The sequence below is a fragment of the Cryptomeria japonica genome, chromosome 5 (assembly GCF_030272615.1).
Source record: "Cryptomeria japonica chromosome 5, Sugi_1.0, whole genome shotgun sequence".
NCBI classification, from domain to species: domain Eukaryota; kingdom Viridiplantae; phylum Streptophyta; class Pinopsida; order Cupressales; family Cupressaceae; genus Cryptomeria; species Cryptomeria japonica.
Window position 1 is genome coordinate 210450448 of NC_081409.1, and position 22040 is coordinate 210472487.

Genomic DNA, 22040 nt, shown 5'->3' on the forward strand with positions numbered 1-22040 from the left:
TCTTAACATAAGCAGATAGGTTAAAGACAAACATAGAACTTAATGATTGTTTGTTTAAGTGTTTAACTAATTGATGTTCTTCGTTAATAGCTCCATATAGAAATACAAAGTATCGTGATGGTAGAAGGAAGCTCATGCCAATAATTCACCGTAAGTCCATACTTTGCTCAACGTCTAGCTTGCAACTCCATCGCTCCATAGATAAGTCGTATTGGTGTTCAGAACTGGACTACGTATAAAATAACGAAGAGATGATATATTATTCGGTCAACACTATAGTCAATTAATTAATTATAATGTCGAACTAAATATGATTGTCGTGAAACGTTTGCTCCCCAAACTACTATCGCCAAAATATTGATATGCTCGATTAGTATTTCTTAGATTGATATCCACTGCTCAATAGTGATTCTTCACTTTACGATAAGGGATTGATGAGACGATTATTGATATTAAAGACTAATTACTAATTAGTCGATATTATAATCACTTCAATGGTGTATTAACAAAATATTTTTAAATCATTGTTTTAATTTAGATAGTTGTCTTCGTATTATTAAACTCCATAATAATGGTTGTTTGCTTCATTGCTTATTGTTAGTTCTAAACAAATGACTTCTCAAGTCTCCCTTTAATATAGACGTCGTTATAAACATGTGTAATGTTTATAATAATATTAATTTACTCTATTTGAATATTTTCAGAATATTATTATTAATGAATATTAATTAAATAATAATATTTAATAATTTTAATTAATCCTTCATTAATAAATATCATATTAATTAATAATAATTATTTCATTTAGGTTTTATATATATGTAAGCAGTATATTTCTAAGCATTAAATAAGTTCATCACAAATTACTTTGACATCAATGACAATTATTCATCACATGATTCTTTTAGTCATTGTTTACTCCTTTGTATTTTTTAATTGTATTATTATTATTTATTATTGAATATATATAAATTATGTTTACAATTAAGAAAATGTAAATTATGTTTATAGTTTATAATATATAAAATATGTTTATAATATAATATTAATTTATTTTTATTTGAATATTTATTAGTAATAAATATTAATTTAATAAATAAATAGGTTTCGAATAATCATTCTTTGGTAATTAATTAAAAATAATAATTATTTCATTTAGGATCAAGGAGGGGGCATGACATAGTTGCAACTCTGACATTTGGCAAAATTCCTTGATCCTTTATGTTTTGATGGATTTCAATTCCCTATTCCAAAGCCTCCATTTTGGCACAAACAGTGATGATGCTCGCAAAGATTATTGAATTTGCCTTTATAGTTTATACCTACCAACTATATAAATTGTTATATGGATGTAACTTATTGTCTGATTGCTAGAGTGGAGGTGTTCATGTAGAGTCCTTCCTTTGGCTCTTGTTTATAATCATATGGGTGTCGGATGATGAAGAGATGCTAATTCAAAACAAACCAAAATTCAAAGAAAACAAACAGGAAATATTTTTTTGTTCGTTTTGATTGCCCGCTCACCTGAGTGTCTGCACCACCCTGGATACTTGTGAATAGCAATTGGAAGTACCTCACACTGAATCATCCATCTTTCTCCTTCATCAAAACAGCCCTACCTATTCTTCTATGTGTTTGTATGATTCCAAGTTAACTCCATGAAAGATGCTTGTGGATTTTATAAATTATTGATGATATAACATATTAGCATATTTCATGCATAACAAATGCTTAAATTTCCTACATCCTTACAAATTGGCATTAGATAGTGGTAAGTTACAGACCTCTTTTGGATATATTTGTTAATTTATATGTTTCCCATTTTCTGAATTTAGAGATATTCATACTATAATATAGTTATGCAAAATATACCATCATTTAAAATATTGTATTTAATGGATAAGGTAGTAATGGATATAATAATGAGAACCTTTGCTTTGTACTTACCTTTCTTAAACAAAGATGACAAGATTACAATTTGAAAGAAAACTGCCAACTTCTTAAGAAAGCACTCCTTGGATGAAACTCTAGAAATTGAATATTTCCAATAAGAAATTCAGTTGTATGAGAAATTAAAGCAATAAAACTAGAAAATTGAAAGAAATAAACCTACCACTACATAATCTGTGCCACCAATTGCATTAGGCATAAGTGAAACTGCGCGCCAATCATTATGCTCCCCATGTCCATAAGTCATTATACGACAAGCAGTGTTGAAATGCACCCATTCAGAACTCTCACTTGTAAGCTCACATGTTGCCCACTTTTTCGGTTGTAACAGTCCTAGTAAGGAATGCAATCCTGGACTACAAAGTCAAAGGATTTTTAATGTTGCCATTCCACATGCGCCTCAACTTATTTTGTTACAATCATAAGTACTAAGTTAACCCTTCCTTTTCACACCTATAAAAAAATTTAACAAAAGTGAAAATTAAAAAAAGATGCATACAAGCAAAAAGATTACAATGAAGAAATTTCCACAGAGAAATTAGAGCTCCTTAAAACTTTTTTTTGTTCAAATTTTGTGGTGATGGTGTAGATCGAAATCCCAAAATCAAAAAAATGCATAAACAAAAGAAGATTATAATTTTGAGAAAACCGAGATTTTTTGAATAGTTAACAACTCCAGCCATTGAATAGTGTATTCCTGGAACTGAAATGAACACCTAAAGAAATTCAAATGAAGTTTATAAAGCAACAATTTGTGTTAATATATTATACAACTATTATATACATATATGAGTAGAAGTACAAATGCTATGAGAATTCAAGTAGACCAAGGTCAGAGATTGTCTACCAGTTCATTTGAGTAGTGGTTGTTGTGTAATGTCCCCTTCCTAAGTAGTTGACCCTTGGAGACAATTAGCCTTTTCCTTGGGTCCCTATAAGCTAATGTGGTTTGGTTAGGGGACTCCACATATCTTGGAGACCGTGTTATTTAGCCTCTTTGGCAATTCTGAGTGTTGCAATGAGTTCAATGCATCACAAGTTCCAAATGACACTCTTTGGAGCGTTTTCAGGCACTTGGTCCATTTTTCCTATTTTTAATAAGTGTTAGATCGGGCACCCACTTGGTCAGTTGGTGACAGTTTCATCTTGAGATGGTCCATGGATGGATTTAATATTGAGTCGGTGATATTGTTTTAATCAAAGGATCTTATTTTATATAATAATGTTAGAGCTATAAAGTTACATTAAATACTTATAATAATGTTATTAAATATTAAAAAGTAACTTAAATGGACACCAAGGAGACATAAGGAGTATTAAAAGTTCACTAAAAGGTGTATAATGTGGGAGACATGAGAAGGATTTAGAATTTAATAAAGTGTTTTATTTTCCCAAGAGGGGTATAAGAATTAAAAGGGAAAATAAGTGTTTTTGGGAGCTCATTTGCAACTTATGCGTGAGAATTTTATGAAGAAATAATGCAGGTTGAACAGTGTTCTTCCAAGGGCCTTGTGAGGACAAAAACTTTCAGAAAGGATATCCATTTCAAAAGTGAGAGATCTTTCCTAGTGGAATTGCAAGTAGTTTCATTCAGAGACTATGCAGAAGCTATATTGCAAAGATTTTCAGCTTGTATCGCAGGGTTGTTTCAAGAAGAGGATTTATTGATAAATTATAAAGTACAGAGGAGCAGATTTGAAAACATTTATTGCAGCTCTTCCTTCTTTTCTGCTGGCCACAGCTGGAGGAAGGATGTTGGAGGTCTAGGAGTCGAACGCCTTGGGTTTGGATTGATTTCGGGTATGGTTGGCAGCACTTAGGGATAGCAAAGGAAAGGACATTATTCATTGTGGAGAAATGCAAATTTGAAGGGTTATGGAGCCATTCCCAAACCCTAGCTTGCTGGTTCAGGGTTTGTTTCAGACATGAAATGTATTGCATCTTCTGGGCATATTTGGAATATCATTTTGAAGCCATTTAGCTTTCTGGGTATTGTTAGTTTCATTGTAATTTTGCTGTCCAAACCCTGCAATAAAGCTGAAAGTAATTTCCAGCTTGTGGGCATTTCAAATATTTAGTATTTTGATGTTTATTTCTCTAAGTTATATTGCAAAAATATCTATTGTTGCATCGTTGTTTTATCTATCAAAAAACCCCTCACATTCAGCATAAAAAAAAAAAAAGAAAAAAAAGTAGGGTGCGTATTACTTGTTAAAAATTCATGGATCACCCAAATTATGACTAGACGGTATGATTTTGGATATGTCCCAGTGAGATGATTTGATCAACCGGTAATAATACATTTGAAGGGTGAAACTGTACAGACGGAAAACAAACTTCTAGTCCCTGGCACAGATTCTCAACGTTCACATCATTTCATTTTCCAAACTGTCTTCTGTAGTATTTTTCCAGTTCCATTATTTGAATATTCATATAGGGTATAGTTTAATGATAATTTGATCTTAAGATTTTCAATACAGTTAAATCCTACTTATGCAAACAGCATATAACTCATGGAGCTTTCAGTCTTGCATGTACATTTAATCAAATTGTAGGAAAGGAATATTTGTTGTTTCACTAAAACCTTCCATGTTAAAAACTAATAAGAAAAATGCCTGTATCATTATTACATTTTCCAATATTCCCTTAAAAATATTCAACACATTGTTGATATATATTCTTTCCAAATCAGGCAAATTCAGAACATCTAGACTTTGGTACACCATCTGACACATAAAATGTACAGCGTTATATGTGGATGGTCAGTTTATTCACCTATCACCACAAGCAATCAATATCCCACTCGACTTGATTCGCATTATAAACCTCCTAAAAACATCCCTCACAGAAGCCTGTTGGATAATCAAGAAAGGATTATCATAAAGACAGAACTAAAGAAGAAAACCATTTTTCTGACAAATTAAACAGAATTCATGCTGAATTGAAATATCTAACCTCATCTTTAAAAAAGTCAACATGTTCCCATTCAACATTGGTGACTACAGCAAGGGATGGAGAAATTCCTAAAAAGCATTCCTTGTACTCATCTGCCTGTGAAATACAATGACAAAACAAAAGTTTACAGAATCTAAGCGCTAGAGAAAAATTGTTTCATTTCGGTACCTCCTAAAACCAGTTACCAGATCAAAATAAAAGAGTAAAACTTGAAACATCAAAATAAACCAGTCCATGGGATTAATGAGTATCTACACTTTAAGGTCAGAAAGGGCAGAATCCAATGCATTTTTGTCCTTTATTTATGTTCAACAATGTACAGAGTTCAACAAAAGAATGACATATTAATTATTAGTGCATTACAACTGTAGTCAAATATCCATTTTACCGTTTTCCACAGGAGCACATCCCTAGCCCTGAAACTGGCATCCCCATCCCACATTTGTCCCCACCAATTTTTTCTAGAAAGGAAAATGTTCCCAGAACAGTTCATTCTGTTCCAGATAAAGCAGGGGATGTTTGGACATCCCAAGGATGCGCAGGTACATTTGAGGCATTTGTTACCTGACCAAGGGATATCCAATAGAAATGAAATTTGCATATTATAACAAAAGAAATGAGTTGAATGTTGATCAAAATAGATGTAAAGAAAGCTTATGATCATGTATATTGGGCCTCTCTTTTAAAGGTACTGGAGAAATTTGGTTTCCATCCTAATTCGATTAACTAGATTTGTAGCTGCATCTATACCCCTCGGGTTTCAGTGTTAGTGAATGGATCCCCACAAGGTTTCTTCTCCACCACCAGGGGCATTAGGCAGGGTGACCCATTATCCCCGTTTTTGTTCATTATTGTGGCGGAGGCATTGGGGTGAATGATCAATAGATGCAGCATGGAAGGCAGATGGAAAGGTATCGGCATTGCAAGAGGAGTGGAAGCAGTTACCCATACACAGTTTGGGGATGACACACTACTTATGGGGGAGGCCTCGATAAGAGAAGCAAGAGTGATTAAATCAATCATGGATAAGTATTGCAGAATTTCAGGTCAGGCAGTTGATTGGCATAAATCAGAACTTTATTGTTTCAACTTTCAATACTACGATGGAGGTCCAAAGAGATATATCTAGAATTTTGGGAATCAAAATGGGAATGCTACCCGGGAAGTTCTTGGGCATCTAAACCCGCCCTCTGGAACAAGTTGGTGTAAAATTGTCTGAGTAGAATGGAGAGTTGGAAGGGTAAGTGGCTATCCTCTGTGGGCAGAATTATCATGCTGAAATCTGTCATATCAGCTATTCCTCTATTCTCAATGTCATGCCTGAAAATTCCAGCCAAGATTTTAAAAATCATAGAGAGGGGTATGAGAAAGTTCTTATGGAATGGAACTTAGGATAAGGATTAAATTCCCCTTCTAGCATGGAATAAAATTTGCAAATCTAAACAAGCCGGGGGAGCAGGTATCAGATGTTGGAATTTGATCAATATTGCAATGGGTACAAAATTGGTATGGAATATGTACTCTAATCCAAATCAGAAATGGGTGAGAATTCTATCCCACTAGTACTTAGATAGGCAGAGTGCAAACAAAATGTTGACTATTAGAAATCCTTGTAAAGGCTCAGCGATCTGGAATTTTCTTTTGGACTGCAGGAAGTTAATTCTAGATCATCTATCTTTGAAGATAGGTAATGGCTCGCAGGCAAACTTTTGGTCAGACTCATGGGAGGGCTATCCTAACTTAAGTGACGATGGGTCTTGGCAGGTAATCGGAATAATTGCTGAGAGGATTTGGGGGAGTAAAGTGGACTATGTTGTGAGGATGTTCAGGGAATGGTAAGCTGGTCATGGTGAGATCTGAGGGAACTAAACTTGCGACAAGAACTTGAAAGCAAATTCAGAGAATTGTTAGTGAGCTGATCTATCAAATTGACAAAAGGAGAAGGCAGAGTGATTTGGTGTGGAGCTAAAAGCGGGAAATACTCTATCAAAATCGGTAATAACCTCTTGGATGTTGATTTGGGGGAAGAAAAATGGTTGACAGACCTGTTCTGGAGTGCTAATTGTCTCCCCAAAGCTAGTTTGTTTACGTGGCTATCCTTAAGAGGAAGAATCCTGACAAAAGAACATTTAGATAAATTAGGCTATCGGAGCCCTTTTAGGTGCATTTTGTGCAAGTACGAAGAGGAAAACATTGATCACCTTCTACTTCAGTGCCCCATGGTGAATAATTGTTGGAGGAAATTGCTGGGAAAATTGGAATGGCACTCCCCATTGGGTGCAGACTTAAGATCCTGGTTACAGAGCTGGGGAGTTAGAGAACAAAAATCGATCTATTCAAGCATATGGAATATTGTGCCCTCAACTTTTTTATGGGAGGTGTGGAAAGAACATAGCCATTGTATCTTCCAAGGGATTAAGGAAAATAAAGCTCATCTATGGAATAGAGTAGAAAGGTCCATTTCAGAATTAGTTAGCACAGCCTCAAGGAAATTCAATGTGAACAAGTTTCCTTACAATAGCTAGGACAACAAGATACAAGCTCATTGGCCTCTCATCAAATACAAACCCATTAATGGGTCTCAAAGGGTTAATCCTTGTAAACATTCAGAGAGGATTTCTAGGTGGCAACCACCGGACCCAGGGTGGATCAAAATAAACTTTGATTGTGCTGCTCGAGGCAATCCGGGACCTTTGAGCATTAGGTACATAGCAAAGGATGGCAATGGTGTAGCAATGCCCAAATGCAAATAGAGGCTTGATCCAGGATCAAATAATGAAGTTGAAGTAAAAGCAACTATTTTAGTAGTCCAATTGGCAAGGAGATTACATGAGGAGAAACTACATCTCGAAGGAGACTCTCATATTATCACACATGCTATTATCAAAGATGAAGCCCAGAACTGGAAAATTGATAGGGTGATGCAATGTATCAGAAACCTCATTTCATCTTTTTGCAATTTCAAAGTATCTCATGTGTTAAGGAAAGAAAATAAGGAGGCCGACTATTGTGCCAACCAAGCTTTCGAGTTGCAAGTTGGTGAACTTAACATAGACATTTACTCCCCCTTCAACACTATTGTGAATTGATTCGAAGATTGGTTTGGGTGAACAGATTTGAGGTGGATAGTGAAATTCAAAATGAGAGAATGTGAGCCTAATGTTCCATGTAGATTACCAAGGACATTTAATGCTTGTCAGAAATAATACAACGACGGGTTTTTTTTGAGGGTGAGCGAAGAGAAAAAGATCTTTTCGAATCTTTGGTGCTATGTTGTGAGAAGGAATGTTTTCATTCCGAATGGACAAGGTGGCGATGAGCTTTAACTATGTCGTACCAAATGTGTGTGATATTAAACCACAGTTATTTCAGCTTGCACTGCCATTCTTTCAGAAACTAAGTGTTTTAATGGCATCTTAGTCTCTCAAGAAGCTTTGATATTGAAGCCTTTTAGCTTTTGTGGCAAGCTTGCGGTTGTTGAGTCAAGTTGAAGTTGAGAAGCGGGTGCACCTATTACTTGTCGCAGGTTCTTGATTCAAAGAAGCCTGCTCAAGGAGAAAATGGATCCAAACTTCTCATTACAAGCGGCGAGACCCATGGTGGCTTTCTAGGGTCATGTATAGGATGAAAGGCTTTCGAATATCTTCAAATTTGAAGAGGACTTCATTAACATAGTCAAGATTGTGTTAGGAGATGAAGAACTGAGGGCTCACTTTAAATACGAAACCAATGTCAACGTAGCCTCTATGTTTGTGGCTTGGTGCTTTGAGCTAGATAACAAAGAGATTGTGAGGTTGATAGTAAGCAGCAGCATTTGAGATGAATGGTGTGGAGGACTTGAAATATTCATGAGGATGTCGCGTGATGGTAAGGGGTTTGTATATCCAAACAGTCCATGGCTCCATGTTGGTGAATTTCATCCTCCTCTGCGCCCATACCTCATTTGGAGCGCAAATTGCAACAAGGAGGTTCATCATGCCTCTGCCCAAATTGGGATGCATGGTATCAAGGAATAATTTAAGGCGTGGGAAAGGTAGGAGATTAGATGGTAGGTCGAGAAATGGGACCCCTATGAATTGAAAACCACACACTTAGTTTTGGCATCTTCATCAAGGCGAAAGCGTGGCCGCCTAGGCGGATAAAAGAAGAAGAGGAAGGAGAGATGCACTCTGTGGATTGGATTCCCGCCCGCTAACATTGATGGTGCAGATGGCCCAGAGGGGGCAAGTGAGGGTGCCAGGGATGCAAGCGTCAAAGGCAAGGAGATTGTTGTTGCAAATTAAGATTGGTCCGGGCTTATGTTTTGCTTATTAATCTTTGATTTTTGTAAAAACTATGTTATTGTTCTTAGTAGTTTAAGGTGGTGCATGTACTGTGGGGTTCTGTTCAAACTTTGGCTGAGGGGTGTATCTTTTGGTAGCTTCTAGAATGTATTTATGGGGATTAGATGGACATTTCATGCTATTTTTGAAGACAGTGTAAATTTTAGGAAATATTAATAAAAGTACTATTTACCGATCAAAAAACACAAAAGAAATGGTTTATTATTAAAAAAATCAGTTTTAAAAATGGTGTGGGGGTTTCACAAGCCCTCACATGCCCCTTATCCAATCCTAAATGCCTCAAACAGAAAGCATAAACCTTTAGTTTTTTTTCTTTTCACTTTTGTATCTACCAACAGCGAGGTTTGGGTTCTAATTCTAGGTTATCAGCTCAGCAGCTTGAAGACATTCACTATTACTTAACATTTTTTTATTTTAGCAGCAATCATGCAGTGTTTAAAAAGACAAATGTAAGGGAAAAAAAAATTCAGCAATTCAGTTGGGTTTTACACTATGTATATCATATAACACTTAACAATCAATTTTACGTTTTTTCTACAACACAAGCACCCTTGTTGTGAAATATGGATCGAAGAATAATGACAGCGATTCTGGAAGACTGATTACCGTGAGTTATTGATCGTCTCCATCATTGAATCTGGTTTAAATACAAGAGGAAAGGTTGCCTACATAGGGACATGTCCATATGTGGCAGTTGCCGCGTAGGGACATGTCCATACGTGGTTGCCACGTATGGACATGCCCCTACGGAGGCAACCGTTCATAACAATTAGTTTGTTTATGTTTAATTTCCGAACTGTATGCTCTGTTAATATATCACTCTCCAAATAATAACCGATTTACCATCAGTTAGATTCACGAGGGCTATATCTTAACACTCCCTCTTAGCAGGAGTGGATCTAAGTAATTTTCTTGGGAGCATATTTTGTCATGACTTCCGACACAATTCGGGACAACATTTAATATAGTCTTGTCATGACAATAAACTCAATATCACGATATTCGGCTCAGTCCGGGACAATCACTTAAGAAGTCAATCATGAGATGATCACATACTTTAGGATCAAGATATCCGGCACAGTCCGGGACAACAACTTAATGTAGTCAATCTTGACACTTGGTCAACTATTGTCAAGATCGTCACCTTGAAATAGTAACCTTAAACATAAGAAGATCGTCATCTTCTTGAACACAGTTAGAATATTGCAATATACATTTTATTTATTTATTCATGAACAAATTACACATGGTAGGAATTTCATCCTAATAATCTCAATTATAATCTAGTCATACCAAGTTTACTTCTGAAGTATTCTATCTTCAATCTTGCAAGTGGCTTGGTGAAGATATCAGCATTTTGTTCTTCAGTACTCATGTACACTAGTTTTATGACGTTTCAATCTACCATATCTCTTATGTAGTGATAAGGGATCTCAATATGTTTGGATTGATTGTGAAAAACTGGATTTACTGAGAGCTTGATACAGCTCTGATTATCATAGTGAATTATTGTTGAATTCAGAGTTTTTCCAAATAATCCAAATAATAACTTTCTTAGCCATACCGCTTCACGAGCTCCCATTAAGGCTGCCATATATTCTACTTCGGTGGAGCTTTGTGCTACTGTTGACTGTTTTCTGCTGAACCAAGATATCATAGTAGAACCAAGACTGAAGCAACACCCTGTAGTACTTTTATGGTCAATGGTACTTCCGGCCCAATCAGAATCAGAATATCCTTCAAGTTGAATCTCAACATTTTCATACTTTAAGCCAAGTCCGATTATGCCTTGTAAATATCTTAGAATGTGTTTAGCAGCCATTAGATGTATCTTCTTAGGTTCACACATGAAGTGACTTAATACATTTGTAGCATAGCACATATCAGGATGAGTATTTACCAAATACATGAGTGAACCGACGATTTGTCTGTAGAGTGTGGGATCTGTAGGTTCTGAATCTTCTGCCTCAATTTTCAGCTTGTGCAAATTAGTTTCCATTGGTGTAGCTAATGGCTTACACTCCATCATCCCAAATCTAGTTAGAATATCTGTGGTGTACTTTCCTTGATTTAGGAAGATGTAGTTTTTCTTCTGCCATACTTCTAATCCCAAAAAATAATGTAGAAGCCCTAGCTAGATCCTTCATATCGAATTCTACTGCCAGATCTTGCTTACATTTCTCAATGAGATTATCCTCTCCTGTTATCAAAAGATCATCCATGTAAAGGACCAATATAATCATATTGCCATTTGAAGCCTTGAAGTAGATGTTGGGATTTGCTAGGTTCTTGGAGTACCCTAGTTTGGAGAGATAGTTGTCTATCCTTGCATACCAGGCCCTAGGTGCTTGTTTTAACCCATAGAGAGTTTTCTTTAGTTTACAAACATAGCAATTTTTATCACGTATGGTGAATCCTTCTGGTTGTTCTATATATACTTCTTCTTCAATTGAACCATTTAGGAAGGTAGTCTTTACGTCCATTTGGTGAATTTTCCATCCTTTGGATGCTGCAATTGCAATGATTGTTCTTACTGACGTATACCGGGCAACTGGGGCAAATGTCTCTTCATAATCAATTCCTGCTTTCTGAGAGAATCCCCTGGCCACAAAGTGAGCTTTATGTTTTTCAATGCTGCCATCAGATGCATATTTGATCTTGAATAACCACTTGGATGAGACAACTGATTTGTCTTTTGGTCTAGGCACTATATCCCAAACATCATTCTTTAGTATAGATTGATATTCTTCAACCATAGCATCTTTCCAAGCCTGTTTTGGTAAGGCTTCTCTGACATTTGTTGGTTCAGAATTTGTGAGTTCGGTTAGAAGTGCAGCATAACATTTTAGAGTTCTTGTTCTCTTATTTTCTTTGGAAATTTCATTTGGTTCTACATTATTCTCTTCAATCATTTTCCTTGCCCATAGAGGTCTTTTCTTGTTATTGAGTGTTTCAATATTTTCATCAACAAGAGGTTCAAAAGCTCTTATGATGTCCTCCCTCTCAGTGTCTGAAGGTTCGGAATTTCCTATGATATTCTCCCTCTCAATCTCAGTTTTGTGATCTTCTTCTTCTTTAGTAATGTTATCATCCTCAAGTTCTTTGAGTGTAGTGTTTTCTTCAAACTTTACATCTCTACTTATCTCAACAAATTTTTTCCCTAGAATGTAAATGCGATATCCTTTAGTATTTTCACTATAGCCAATGAAGATACCTCTTTTTCCGGATGGTTCTAGTTTTGTCCTCTTTTCTTTAGGAACATGTATATATACGGGACAGCCAAATATCCTTAAATGACTTAAGTTTGGTTTGTTCCCTGTAAAAGCTTCTTCAGGAGTTATGTTTTCTAGAACTAAGTGCGGACATCTGTTTTGAATGTAGACTGTTGTATTTGAAGCTTCTGCCCAGAATGAATTGTGTAAGTTTTGGTCATGCATCATGGCTTTTGCTACTTCAATTATGGTTCTGTTCTTTCTTTCTGCTACTCCATTCTGTTGTGGATTATATGGTACAGTATACTCCCTCTTAATCCCAATAGAATTACAAAAGTCTTTGAAGTTGTCAGATGTATATTCTCCCCCATTGTCGGATCTTAACACCTTAATTTTCTTCCCTGACTGGTTTTCTACTAGTGCCTTGAATTCTTTGAACTTAGATAGTACTTCATTTGAGTCTTTGCACTTTAGAAAATATATCCATGTTTTTCAAGAGTAGTCGTCAACAAAGATTATGTAGTATAAGGATCCAGTTAGGGATGGTGTCGACATGGGACCGCATAGGCCTGAGTGAATTAGTTCTAAAATAACTTTTGATTTGTGCTCGCTTGAGGGAAAAGAAACTTTCACATTCTTTCCCAAGGCACATCCTTTGCAAATGCCTGTGTGTTCAGATTTTAGTTGGGGCAGTCCTGAAGTAATCTTCTTTATGTTGGATAGAGCACTATATCTTAGGTGTCCTAATCTTTTGTGCCATAATTCATTATTATTTGAAACTTCAAGATTTAGTGCTTCCTTTTGATCACTGCATAGTTTGTATAGGCTACCATCTCTTGAGCCTACTATTATGGCATTTTTGATATTTGTATTTTTAGGCCAGAGTAGAACTTTATCTTCATTGAAGGTAACACGATATCCTTGATCAGCTAGGCCTGAGATTGAGACTAGATTTCTTTTTATTCCAGGTACAAACAAAACATCCTTTAATTGTAGAGATACTCCATTTCTTAGTTTGATAGTACAGGTCCCAATTCCTTTCACAGGATATGTGGAGTTATCTCCAATAGTAACCTCTTCACTTGAGTGCCCATTAAGTGTTTCAAACTGATTTCTGAATCCAGTTATATGCCTTGATGCTCCACTGTCTACGATCCAAGTGTTTTTATTTGTATTTATTTCGCTTGATAGAGCTAAGAAGAAAAGTGAGTTTTCTCCTTTGACTTCGGCTAGAGTAGCTTGTGTTTTCTTCCTTTCTGGACAATTCTTGTGAGTGTGCCCATATTTGTTGCATTTGTAACACTGAATTTTAGACATATCTCTTTTCTGATGGTTTTTATTTCCTCTCTTCCGTTTGGAGAACTTTTTCTTTTTGTTGAAGGTATTTGTATTAAGTGCTTGGATTTCTCCTTCTTTATTTGGCCCTAATCCTCTTGAGATTAGTCGAGATTCCTCTTGAATTCACTCATTCTAAGTTGTTCAAATTTGGGTAAGGGGGGTGTTCCGCTAATACATTGAATGTAGGATTCTCATGAAATTGATAATCCTCTTAGGGCTATGAGAGAGATTTCTTGATCATCTACCTCATTTCCAATAGTTTGTAATTGGTCTTTTACTTCAGATATCCTTGAAAAGTATGTAGATATTGTATCATCTTTATTCATCTTTATGTTTAAAAGTTGTTGTTTCAAGGTTAACATTCTGCTCGCATTGTTAACTTCATATGTATTTTTAATGGTTTTAAATACTTAATATGCTTTAGGCAGTCTGGCTATAGATGGAAGAATGTGATCTTTGACTGAGTCAATAATTATTTTCTTTGCTTTATTATTACGCCTTTTCCAGGTAGATTTCTCTGGTTCATCATTTGGCATGTCTAGATTTTCTTCTATGTAAGACTCTAATTCTAGTTCTTCAAGAATGGCAATGATTCGTATCTTCCAGGGTACGAAGTTGGAGGCTCCTTCGAGTCTATCTTCCACTCTCATATTACTTGATATTTTGAATATTTTCTTATTCGGATATATCCTCTGCGTAGATAGCCTCTGCGTCAATTTGTTATTTACTTCCGATAAATGCTTATGAGTAATATGGCTGTCTAATTTATTCTCTTAATATGCGGGCTCTGATACCATGTTGTGAAATATGGATCGAAGAATAATGGCAGCGATTCTGGAAGACTGATTGTCGTGAGTTATTAATCATCTCCATCATTGAATCCGGTTTAAATACAAGAGGAAAGGTTGCCTACGTAGGGACATGTCCATACGTGGCAGTTGCCACGTATGGACATGCCCCTACGGAGGCAACCGTTCATAACAATTAGTTTGTTTATGTTTAATTTCCGAACTGTATGCTCTGTTAATATATCACTGTCCAAATAATAACCGATTTACCATCAGTTAGATTCACGAGGGCTATATCTTAACAACCCTATGAAACATTTCTTTGATATTTCATCTTTAACAATAAATATGAATAGTAATGACGGCAATGAGATAGATTGTGAAGAAGTTCAAGTCAAACCAAGGGAAGTTGAAGTGAGTGCTAGGGATTCCCATTCCTCTAAAAAAATCCAAACTCTACTTCTGTTGCAACACTAAAAAACCATTTTTCGTGTCCATCCTCTCTTCAAATGTTTGCAAAAGGTCCTCCAAAAAGCTCTTGATGCAATTTGCCCCCATTTTGAGCAATAAAAAAGGTAAAAATGCAGAGCCACAGCAAGCATTGGTTGTGTCATGTTTGCAAAACTAATCTTTATAGGAGCTATAGTAGGATTGATCAGTATTTATTAGGTGAGAGTGGACATAGGGTTAGAGTTTGTGGGTGAAAAGCACACAGAAAATACTGAGAAGAGGGGGAGAGTGAATCAGTATTTTAAACTTTTTAAAAACATGAAACCACATAAAACATAGAAGAGCAATCAACAAGATGCAAACACTAAATTTTCTCATGGAAAACCCTTTCTGGTAAAAATCCATGGCATACAATAGCTTTCATTAACAAAATGGGCACCAACCCAGATTACACAAGTGAGCACCAACTCTCCTTGAAACAGAAATTGCAATGACGAAGTACCAACTTCACCAAATTGAGGCACCAACCTCAATACCTCTGATTTTGATATGTTTTTCTTCTTCAATTCATTGTACTCTTTATCTTTACAACTTCTACAATCTCATTACCCTGAAAAATCAGTCTATAAACATTTAAATAGATCAGCTTTTTATTTCTGCACCCTTAATCGACTATCATATCCTTCCCTCGGATTATATCAAACACAAACTGTTTTTGCCTTCCTTATAAATTCAATGCACCACACAATTTTATATATATATCAAAAATGACAAACTCAGTCCTTCGGCCAGCCTTATTAACCCCACTCTTACAGACTTTTTGCAGACCAAAAACACCATCTATATCCTCCACTCCAACTCAAGTTTACAACCTTCATGCCCACAATTGTGTGTATTGCTGAAAAATCAAATTCCAGAATTTAATACTCAGCACTACTCTATTACAACACGGCACCCCACCAACTCTCCAAAAAAATTTATAAATAAAACGCAAAGGTCAAATAGCTTAGCTTAACAACAAAAAGACAACTCAAGAAAAATGCAATAGATGAAAAGTGCTGTCAGTGAATACTCCAAAAATAGTCTCACATATTCTCCAAAACGATACCATATATACTCTGAAATAATTTCAGTTTGGTCAGAAAAGGCGTTACAAAGGCTTTTAGCAGCCCCTCACTTACAACTGTTGTCACACTAAGATAGGATAAAGAAAACGCAGCCCCCCACTTACAACTGTCATCACAGTAAGAGAGGATAAAGAAAAAGTTTCTGAAAAAAACGTATATCATCAATTCTAGGCTCTAGCATGATGACTTAGTTTTTCAAGCTATCTCAGCCCATGAATAAGTTAGTTCGATTCCATAAAAGGTCATTCTTTTGAACAGTCAACTGATGACTTGTCAATCTAATTTGGCAAGATAAGCCAGCAAGCAGGTGAAGAGGACAGGCAACCAGCTCAAGCAGACAACCAACTAGCTCAAAAAGACAACCAACTAGCTCATGCAAACAGCCAAGTAGCTCAAGCAAGCAAGCAACCAGCTCAAGTAGACAACCAAGTAGCTCAAGCAAGCAACCAAGTAGCTCAACCTAGCAACCAAACAGCTCAAGCACAAAACCAACTCAAGCAGAAAACCAGACAACTCATTCCACTTCTCTAATACTTTGAGTAATACTCCGAAATTTATACGACCTTGATCATCAACCTTTTGACATCAATGACTATTCAACAATGGGGATATAAAATTGAAATAATGAGTTGAAAGGGCAAAGTTGATTGTGAAGAATGCGCATCCATGCTATTCCCATCTATTGATGAGTAAACTAGACAACACATTCCACTTCTCTAATACTTAGAGTAATCCTCCAAAATTTATACGACCTTGATCATCAACCTTTTGACATCAATGACTATTCAACGATAGGGATATAAGATTGAAATAATGAGTTGAAAGGGCAAAGTTGGTTGTGGAGAATGTGCATCCATGCTATTCCCATCTATTGATGAGTATTCCAATTGGCAATATATCAACTAGAAATAGAGAGAAGAGGAAGGCCACTTCTATTGCAAATGGGAAAAATTCAAAAACGCAATGGTGGCATTGGTGGATTCACAACAACATGAACAAGCCAATGATTTAGTGGCCAAATTTTTTCATACCCATGTCATCCCATTTCATGTCGTATAATCTCCTTATTTCAAAAAATGTTGAGAAATACAACTACAATGGACCCTCTTTTGCAACCCCTGCAGAACACAAATTATGGACCTCCCTCCTTGGCAAATAATATTTAAAGGTGAACTTATTGATGGAGGAGATGAGACAAACAAGGGTTAGGAGTGGCTTTTCCATTGTTATTGATGTTGACTATAATTAGGGAATGGCGGATTCCAATTGCCTTGGGCAACATTGGAATCTGCCCAAGGGGGCCAGCCCCTTCCCAACGTGTAGGGCTGGGCCCTATACCCCACGCTACATACATACAAGCTAACACGCCAACATAGGGCCAACCCTATCCTTATGCATTTCGGTTAATAAATTAAAGGACTTTAATTTATAAAGGCAAGCCGACATGATTAAGACTATTGCTCCACACATAAATAAACACAAACTTCACATCATTAATCATTCATTCAGTTTTTCCATGCAAAATATATGTGCCTGCCTAATGCGAACTTAAAGGAGCAACATTGTATCTGCCATTACAGCGAATTACCTCTGCCATTAAAGCGAACTTCATCTGCTAGTTAAGGTGCGAAATTCATCAATGTGGAGAGCTAACTGAGTGCTAAGGCTGCAGTCCATAAAAGAGCAGACTTCATATGCAAATATTGCAGATCTAGGGTTTGGACCTGATTGCTGTTAAAGGGGGCAGATGTGACAATTTGATGCTTATGAAAGTGCAGTATTGTGGAAGGCATTATCAGTCCTAAGTGCAATCACCTTCAAGTACTTGAGATAAGTGTTGTAACCTTCATATGCATTCAATCCATAATCAGATCTGAGGATCTTTTCTGGCTGGGTTTTTCCTCCTAGGAGGTTTTCCCGGGGTAATTGTGTCTTGTACTTATTTTGCTCTTTTCTTGGTTATGCTTAAATCTGGAAAACTATAACCTATTCATTTAATCAATTTAGTTAGTAATTAAATTCTGATTTTCTGAGTTTACATTAATCTGAAAGTGTTAAAATCAACAATTGATGGATGGACTAATATTCTACATCAACCACTCATTAATATTATTGTTACATCAACTGCAAGTTCACACTTGCTTAGAGATTTTAATCACTCAAAGAAGCATAAGGATGCTAACTACCAGTTTGGCCTTTTGAAGGAAGCCATAGAGGAGGTTTGGTCTTATATTGTTGTACAAGTTGTGACAGATTTAGGAAGTGTTTGTAAACTAGCTAGTTTGATGGTTGAAAGAGCTTGCAAACACCTTTTTGAACTCCATGCTATGTACATGCTTTGAACTATACTTTGAAATACATTAGAAAATTATAATCAGTGATTTTAGTGGTTGCTGAAGCTAAAGACACACGAATATTATATGTAACCACAACATCACTTGCATTATTTTGATCTTGTTCGAAGAAAAAATTCCTTAAACCAATTGAGACTAGATATGCTAGCTATTTTATTTTGCTAGAGAGGATGTTGGACAGTTGGAGGTATAGGATGCTCTACAATCTATGGTGGTTTGTGGAGAGTGGAAGAAGTGAGCTCAATCAAAAACAAAAGAAGGAAAGAAGATGATAGAAAGGGCACTTTATGACACTTGGTGGTCCAATATTAGGAAAGAAATTTTTATTTAATATGATTATACTTTGATTTATTTTTTATTTTGTTGGTGTAAATAATTATTCATCTCGGATATTATTACACTTACTTAAGTTTACTTAGGAAATGCATTTCATAGCAGTTTGGGTATGAGACACTTGGGTGTTTGTGCCACATTGGGATAGCCTGTGTAGGAGAATTTCCACCTTTTGTGGACTTATCTTGTTGTTACACTCCACATTCAATGGGTGATCCACCTCATGTGGAATATTATATTGTTTCTCCTATCTACCCACACCTATTTCCTACCTACCCTTGTTTCTTATCGAGCCACATGTCATGTTTGTGTGCTCACATATCCATATACCCTTGCCTATATAAGCAGGCTCATATTCATTGTATGTAACGCTTGATGATCTAGTTGATCAATATTTTCATCTTGATAGAATACAGTTTATTCCTATCATATATTTTGTTCTCTCTTATTTGTGCTTTCCATTGCCTCTAGATCTTGGCAAAATCTCACATGGTATCAGAGCCATTAGAGTGCCATTGGATTGCCAATTGAGAGAAATTTGATGCTATTTGGGGTTGTGTATTTTGGAGCTTTCTATTGCAAGTTATTATGGAAGCTTGATGGATCAAATATGAGGTTACCATTGGATTGAGGAGGTCCAAGAAACTCATTTTTGCCTTTTGTTTCATCCAAATCGGACTTTGGAGGCCAAATCTAGAGACATTTGAAGTTTGAAGATGCGGCGGAAATTTTCGAGAAATTATAATTTTCCAGGAAATTTTCAAATAGCGATATCTCACTCATCCGGACTCCTTTTTTCAAGCAATTTTTTTTGTTTTGGGGTAAAATTTCGTGATCTGTACAATGGTGCAAAAGTTTTATGTTTTTCAGATACAGGGTTTTCAGAAATCATGAAATCCCGATTTTTACAACTTTGGAGGCTTCATTTGGGCTCATATGGACTCCTCTTCAGGAGCACAAATCAAAGATTAAAATATAGCCATACAGCAACAGAATTTCAACTTTCTACAAAAGTGAATCATGATGTCCACAAGGAGGTTCTTCTAATGGTAAAATTTCAGAAAAAACAATAATGATACAAAACGATTATAATAATACTCAGTTACCGGTTCTTGCCAAAAATGGTTGGGTCTTGGTCCTGGTCCAAGCCTGGTTCGACCTGGGTCCCACCCGGGTCCTGCCCAGGCGGCAGGACCCACAAGGAACCCAGCCGCCTGGGCAAGACCCGGGTGGGACCCAAGTGAACCCAAGCCCATGGGTTCCCAAAAACGGGGCCCACGGGTTAAAAAACAAACAAAAACAATTAAAAAACAAATTTTTTAATCTTAATATTTGTATGTTTGAACTATGAACATATATAATTTTGATGTTTGAAGTTTGAACACAAATATATATAAAAAAAAAATTAAAAAATATATATATATGTACGGACAAACCCGTACCCGTACCCAAAAAAAAAAAAAATTTGCCGAATCCGCGAATGCGTACCCGAATCTGAATTTGAATCCGAACCAGAACCGGTAACTTAGTAATAATAGTTATTCTCATCATACTCCTATGAGAAATTAGGGACCCTAGTGAATAGACACTGAAATGTAACCAATGTATAGTTACATTTCAACAAACTGGCTTGGTAGACATACTAAATGCCAAAGAAATTGCCTAAAATGCCATAATGGTCAGTATTTACATGTTGCTTCCTTACAACTCTTTATATGTGGCGCTTATGAATACTATAGGCTATCTATACAACAACCAAGCTTTTCCTGTATCATCACAAAAAAATTCAAAAGACACCATTTTCCTTGCCATAAATATGCTTTCAATCACAATGGCCAGGAAAGAAAACTTGTCTGGTATTAATTTATCAATTTAATTGACTAACATTTAATCTCCTTCAATTATGAAACCTAAATATACTAGAATATCTATGGAATACTTTTTCTATGCCACATGAAACAAATTTGAAATTCTAATAAATATGTCTATCCTTTATCAAGCCAAGAACTTGTCACGATCATGCAAATAATAGCAAATGATATATGTATCTGTTGTTAATTCAGTCAAAACCTCCAAGCATTTTATTTACAAACAATGAAACAGTAAGCATGCATCACTTTTAAAACCTATTGTTCCACACAAGCAAATCACCTTAACTTCAAAATAACAAAGAGAAAGGCAACACGCACCTCCAAAACAAAATAAGAGCCATGGCCTGCAATAGCATTTCCACCTTCAGGGAACTACAACATAGTAAAGCAGTTGTCATAATCTTTGTTTATATTGTATATAATAATAAATTAAGACAAATAAGTTGCTTTGTGTTGCCCACTTCAGTAAAATAGTTTTGTAAGTTGCTTTAATTGTTCATATTGTATATTAAAAAAAACCATAGTACAATATTTAGCATTTTCTACCATTGGATTACATATTTGAAAGTGATTAATTTTGAGCTGACAAGATTACCAAACGCCATGCTAGCATTAAGGCTCAACAAATGTCTCAAAGAAACATTTTCAAGATACATGACCATTGCAGAATGCTAATAGATTAGAACTCTTGAAGTGGTAAACAAACCTAGATCAGCTCCTTCATTAATCTATTATTACGGATATGGTACAAGGGTTCTTAAAAAGTTAAAAGAACCTAGTGCACAGTTGCAACTTGGAAGTCCTCTGTTCGGATTTGAAGACATGACTTTTAGTAGGACTAGAGAGTAGGCAGTTTTAGTAAATATCAAAATGTTAAAATGGCTAGTTCCAACATGTTGCACATGCATTGTCACCAATATCTACACATTCTAGCTACCATGCCTAAGAGAATTCCTTTTTAGTAGGACCAATAATACTTCATGATAATAAAAGCAAAAACTGAGGAAAAAATAAGGGTTGACTGCGACCCAAACTCCAGCTGTGCTAATTGGTTATTCAATAATCTGCAATTAACTCAAGGGTTGTTGAATAACCTGAGGGTTTTCCCAGATTTTTCAAAAAACTGCCTATTTTTACTTATAGAGCCCAGTTTTATCATTTTTCACCTCATTTTTCAGCTTTTCAATGGAAAAATAAATTATTTCAGAGCTCAGGTGAACAAAGGAACCTGTTAATCAGGGTTTTGAAAGGATTGATGTCATCAGAAAATTAAGGCACACTTCAGTAATTGTTAATTCTCTAGCTATTTCTATGGCAAA

General features: G+C 35.8%; 1 protein-coding gene across 11 annotated transcripts in view; it reads right to left on the reverse strand.

The window, feature by feature from the left end:
- LOC131051716 (uncharacterized) overlaps positions 1-22040 on the reverse strand; it is a 221039-nt gene that overhangs the window by 143423 nt on the left and 55576 nt on the right. For 8 of the 11 annotated variants that reach the window (XR_009372572.1, XR_009107185.2, XR_009372571.1 and 5 more), the window contains exons 5-8: positions 21040-21093; positions 4906-5001; positions 4726-4802; positions 2114-2306 (exon numbers count right to left, since the gene is read on the reverse strand). Coding sequence is in view for 5 of the 11 variants with exons in the window: in XM_059221352.1 (XP_059077335.1) it covers positions 2114-2306; positions 4726-4802; positions 4906-5001; positions 21040-21093 (420 nt within the window). In the remaining 6 variants the exon portion in view is untranslated. The remainder of the gene's footprint in view (positions 1-2113; positions 2307-4725; positions 4803-4905; positions 5002-21039; positions 21094-22040) is intronic. The other 3 variants (XM_057986330.2, XM_057986332.2, XM_057986333.2) reach the window with 3 other exon arrangements.